The sequence below is a fragment of the Sinocyclocheilus rhinocerous genome, unplaced genomic scaffold, assembly GCF_001515625.1.
Source record: "Sinocyclocheilus rhinocerous isolate Xijiao unplaced genomic scaffold, SAMN03320098_v1.1 scaffold55, whole genome shotgun sequence".
Taxonomy (NCBI): domain Eukaryota; kingdom Metazoa; phylum Chordata; class Actinopteri; order Cypriniformes; family Cyprinidae; genus Sinocyclocheilus; species Sinocyclocheilus rhinocerous.
Window position 1 is genome coordinate 685,963 of NW_015647461.1, and position 5,006 is coordinate 690,968.

The window sequence follows — 5,006 nt, forward strand, 5'->3', positions numbered from 1 at the left end:
TTTTTTGTTTGTTTGTTTGTTTGTTTAAAAAGTTATGTGAAATTCATCTTGATTTTTAAAGCTGGTTTAATGTAATTCAAGTTGAAATGACTTGTACAACCAACTGAGCTATATATATATATATATATATATATATATAATATGTATTAGTTATTGATGCTTTAGATTTATTTTTTAATATGTCACATGCAGTGAGTAAATGATGACAGAAGATTAGATTTTTTTTTTTCATTTTAAATTTGTGCTTTAAAAAACTTCTACATATAACTTCTAAAATATTCAGATATGGTATAGCCTATATGACATAATCACCTTGATCTTTTCAACCAACACAATTCTACATAAAAGTTTTACTGAGTCAGTTCATAATTTCCATTTTAGATGTAATTTCCATTATGACCACTAGAATGAATCCTTTCTCTTAATATGGAGAGCATACAAAAAACAAGTGACATGATGCACATAGGAACTGTGGGTCTTAAATTAAATGAAAACCGTTTCAGGTGCTCATCATTTCAAAAATATCAATTGGAGGAGTATGCATGAATATCTTATTTATATTTTTAATATTTTCATAATACCATCTGGCTGGTAATAGGTCCCCTTCGTGACAAGAGAAATTTCAATGCTAGGCCTATATATTAAGCTCCCATTTTAAAGTAAATGAATGAACAGTGACACTTTTATGATTACCTCAGACTGGAAATATGGGTCTGTTGTGTGAGGTTGTTCTCATCACACTCCTGTTCTGTTTTTGTCTCTGATGACTATAACAGAGGGGGGATCCTCATTGTGCAGCCAGCAGATGTTTAATGATGTCATCTTGACATAGTCTTGGCCCTGAGAGAACATAAGCGTGACACAGGATAGAATAAGGACTCATACTTCTTGTCTAAATCTGCGTTTAATTTCTATATGTAACTACACAAAAAACAGACCATGCATATCAGCCATGTGGTAATGTGCCACAACTTTTTTCATTATATGGAAACATAGTGTCAACTCACCATTTACTGTTCTGACTTGGTTGGCAAGCAGATTACGGATAGGATTTTAGTGGAAACATTAAATGTCAGTCTAAGATGTGTTTAGCAGACAGTGTGGTGCTTGATATTCAACAGTTCCAGTCTGAAGAGAAACTTCTCAAAATAATAATTTTGCACATACATTGTTTAATGCAGACATTGTGTTCTGTACAGTTAGTTTTTCATCTTTTTGCTTAAGAATATGACAGTTTAGTTTCTCGTTTTCATGTGTTTCCAGGGCACATATCAAATTCAGATTCACATGAAGGAAATTTTCATGGAAATATGGCTAGATCTTAAATATAGTTTATAGTTAAAATACATATTCATATTCAAAATAATTGCATTAAATACATGTTGTAAAGCTGTTTGTCATTAGCCTACTTATTGTTATTAGCTAGCTATTATGGTGATTAAGGTAACACTTCATTTTACAGTGTCCTTGTTACATGTACTTACTACTGTATATCAATAACAGCAAATTATCCATAATTACATGCAACTAACTAACCCTAAGTAGGCCTACATGTTGTCAATTAATATTACTCAGTACTTAAATGTATAATTACACTGAAACAAGAACACTTTAAATGAAGTGTAACTGTGATTAATTACAATTGCACGAGATATATAGGTATAACAAAGGACTATTTTATAAAGCAGGCCTATTACCAGGTTAACTTGTGGGAGTGAATTGTTCATTTCCACGGTCGCGTTTACTCCGTTGTTTACGGCAGTGAACTTCTGCGCTCCGCTCGCTGTCATGCAGGTGGAATTCAGTCCAGCAGCCGTGTGATTCAAGCACATCAGGACAGACATTCAGTTTGAAGAGAGCTCTTCTCCAAACCTGACTTCATCTCCGAGCATCACATCCACAATTTACCTCATCACAGTCATGGCATCATCAGCACAGCCGAGGAGTTTGAACAGCACGCAGATCGGATACATCTGAACGACGATCTTCAGAGAGACTCGCATCATGCTCAGGTGGTCTGTCTTTCCCACTGAAGGAGATCACACAGGCTGCGTGTGCGAAAGAAAACAGTCGTGTGACTGTTTAGAATATTAATCAGGTATGACACTCTCGTGTGTGATGATGCGTTTAGCTCAGTTGACGCATGTGACGTGTGTGTTATTTTTTTTTTTGTGGAATTCAGTCCAGCAGCCGTGTGATTCAAGCACATCAGGACAGACATTCAGTTTGAAGAGAGCTCCTGTCCAAACCTGACTTCAGCTCCGAGCATCACATCCACAGTTTACCTCATCACGGTCACGGCATCATCAGCACAGCCGAGGAGTTTGAACAGCACGCAGATCGGATACATCTGAACGACGATCTTCAGAGAGACTCGCATCATGCTCAGGTGGTCTGGCTTTCCCACTGAAGGAGATCACACAGGCTGCGTGTGCGAAAGAAAACAGTCGTGTGAATGTTTAGAATATTAATCAGGTATGACACTCTCGTGTGTGATGATGCGTTTAGCTCAGTTGACGCATGTGACGTGTGTGTTATTTTTTTTTTTTGGACCAGACAAGCGGATTTCAGCAATAATACTGAATGTCTGTTATATGTTTACAAATAATCACAGGGTGTTGCGTGAGATTTTTTTAGGCGTAATACTGTATATCAGTGGGATGCTTCATAACTTAGTCAAGGAGCTACATTTTTTTAATCCAAAGCAATTGGCTTTCCTTTTCCCCTCTTTTCTTTTAAATAGATCCTTTTTATAATCATGGAGGAGAGCAATACCCGTGAATCAGTACCAGATTTAAAGGATCTGGAGTTGAAAGTGGGGAGAAAGACCCCAGAGGGGCTCCTGAAGTGGATGAGAGAAGAGCACAAAATGATCTCTCATCATCAGACAGACAATAATGAGACAGAGAAGAAGGGCCTGGATGAGAAGATACGAAAACTTAAAATGGAGATGGTAAGAGCCAATTCTACATATCTATAGCTATTAAACTAATAAATCAACTCATTTCATTTACTTCCATCAAATCTATTATCAATTTATAAACTGTATTGTATTTAACCTCAACCACATTTATACTCTATATCTCAAGCATAAAATGAATGAAGGGTGACAACAGAGTCAAAAAATGTGTATAATATGTGCTAGTTTTATAAATGTGTGTGGATGACTCTCATAGCAGATATGCTACGTGGTGAATTTGTTTCTCCTTTTTTATGATTGCTTGTTTTTTCTGTCACATATCCATAGAAAAATGCCAGTGTAAAGCTCTTATATACTGACTATGATTGTATCTTTTCATAACATAACTCCCAAGAAGAAGCCTGCAGCATGTTGTTGTTGTTTTCTCATTTTGAAGGGTCCCAAACCACATTCCACAAACTAAATCAACCAGAAGCAAAAGAATTTCTCACCGCATTGCCAAACAGTAAATAGTGTGTTGAAACACGACCCCAAAACTGTCATACAGGCAGTAATGTTTTTAATGAACGGATGAATTGCTGGCGGCCACATATCTGTGATGATATTGAAGTGAAGGAGTGGCTTGAGTTTTGGTAAAAGATTTGCTGCTGTTTTCAATGTTCATGCTTCATACTGTAAGTTCAAACGCTTGGGGCTGATATGCCCTCGGTTGTATAAAGAATTGTTGTAGTTAGGGAAATGAGCTTGTTTCCCTGTGGAATGCAGTGCCATTAAGCAAATGGACCCTGATGTTGTTGCTATGGTGCTCTTTACTGAGTGGGAGACTTTTGTAAAAGGCCCCAAAGCTGTCATGGATTATGCTACTGCCAGTTGCATTTCTGATTTTTGGAAGGCAGGGTTATGAATTTGCTGCAGATACGTCTGTAATCTTAACTTGTCAGTGGTTTACTGCATCAGCCCATATCTGTGTGTAGACAAGCCTGTATGTGGTTTCAGATAAAAAAGGTGAAGGGTGCTAAAAGCAATGTCTTGACATTTTTGTCCAAATATGTGTTTATTATCGGTATGCTTTGGAAAACTGTAGTACAACGAAACAATTAATTATGCTCTTTGTGTATCTAGAACTAAAGTGTACATGTGGTTTACAGGCTTAAAACAGAAATTAGAAGGTTTTCAAACTGGATATCGCAAGATGATCCACAGAAATTTTAAGAGAAAAAAGATTATCTTACGAAAACAAATAATATTTTTTAGGGCTGTAATAGTTAACTTGCTAACTTTTGAAATTAATTAAATATGATTAACACAATTTAGCACATGCACTGCATTTGACATTATTATGATTTCAATCTAATTTCTAAAGACTGCATGGATCAAGTTTTATTATCATTTTTTTAATATTATATAAACTACTGTTTAAATGTTTGGAGTCATTTTCTTTTTAGAAAATGAATACTTTTATAAAAAAGATGCATTAAATTGATTAAACATGACATTAAAGACTTTTACATTGTTACAAAAAAAATCTAATCCAAATAAATGCTGTTCTTTTGAACTTTCTATTCAAAGAAAAAAATGTATCATGGTTTTCACAAAAACATTAAGTGGCACAACTGTTTTCAACATTAAGACTGAAGTAATAGCTACTGAAAAAACAGCTTCACAGCAGGATTAAATTACATTTTGAAATATTTTAAAATAGAAGACAGTTATTTTAAATTGTAATGATATGATTTTTACGGAACAAAAAAAAAAAAGCCTTGCTGATCATAACAGACTTCTGTCACGATCGCTGCCGGAAGGAACACGGAGCCGTGTCTGTGCCGTAGAAACTACATGGGGAGGCGGCTCAGAAGGAGGACGGACTCCCGGGAGGGGGCCGGCAGACAGAGTCCAGGGAGGTGACGAAGGAGGGAGGAGACAGGAGGGACTTGGAGCAGGAGGGGCCAAGCAGGACCCAGGCCACAGCCATGACAGCGACCCACGGTGGAGCCGACGGAGGGAGGAGCCATGGAGGAATGGCCGCCGACTCCAGGGGGCCGACCAACGGCGGCGGAGCAGGTGGCGGAGGAGCCCGAGGCGGAGA

The 5,006-nt window shown here is 37.2% G+C and overlaps 1 protein-coding gene across 1 annotated transcript in view; it reads left to right on the forward strand.

Moving 5' to 3' along the window:
- Positions 1–2,389: 2,389 nt before the first annotated feature.
- Positions 2,390–5,006, forward strand: part of LOC107709195 (leucine rich adaptor protein 1-like) — a 21,808-nt gene continuing 19,191 nt past the window's right edge. The window contains exons 1-2 of the mRNA XM_016513628.1: positions 2,390–2,475; positions 2,744–2,953. Of these exons, the coding sequence (XP_016369114.1) occupies positions 2,759–2,953 (195 nt within the window). The 5' untranslated portion in view covers positions 2,390–2,475; positions 2,744–2,758. The remainder of the gene's footprint in view (positions 2,476–2,743; positions 2,954–5,006) is intronic.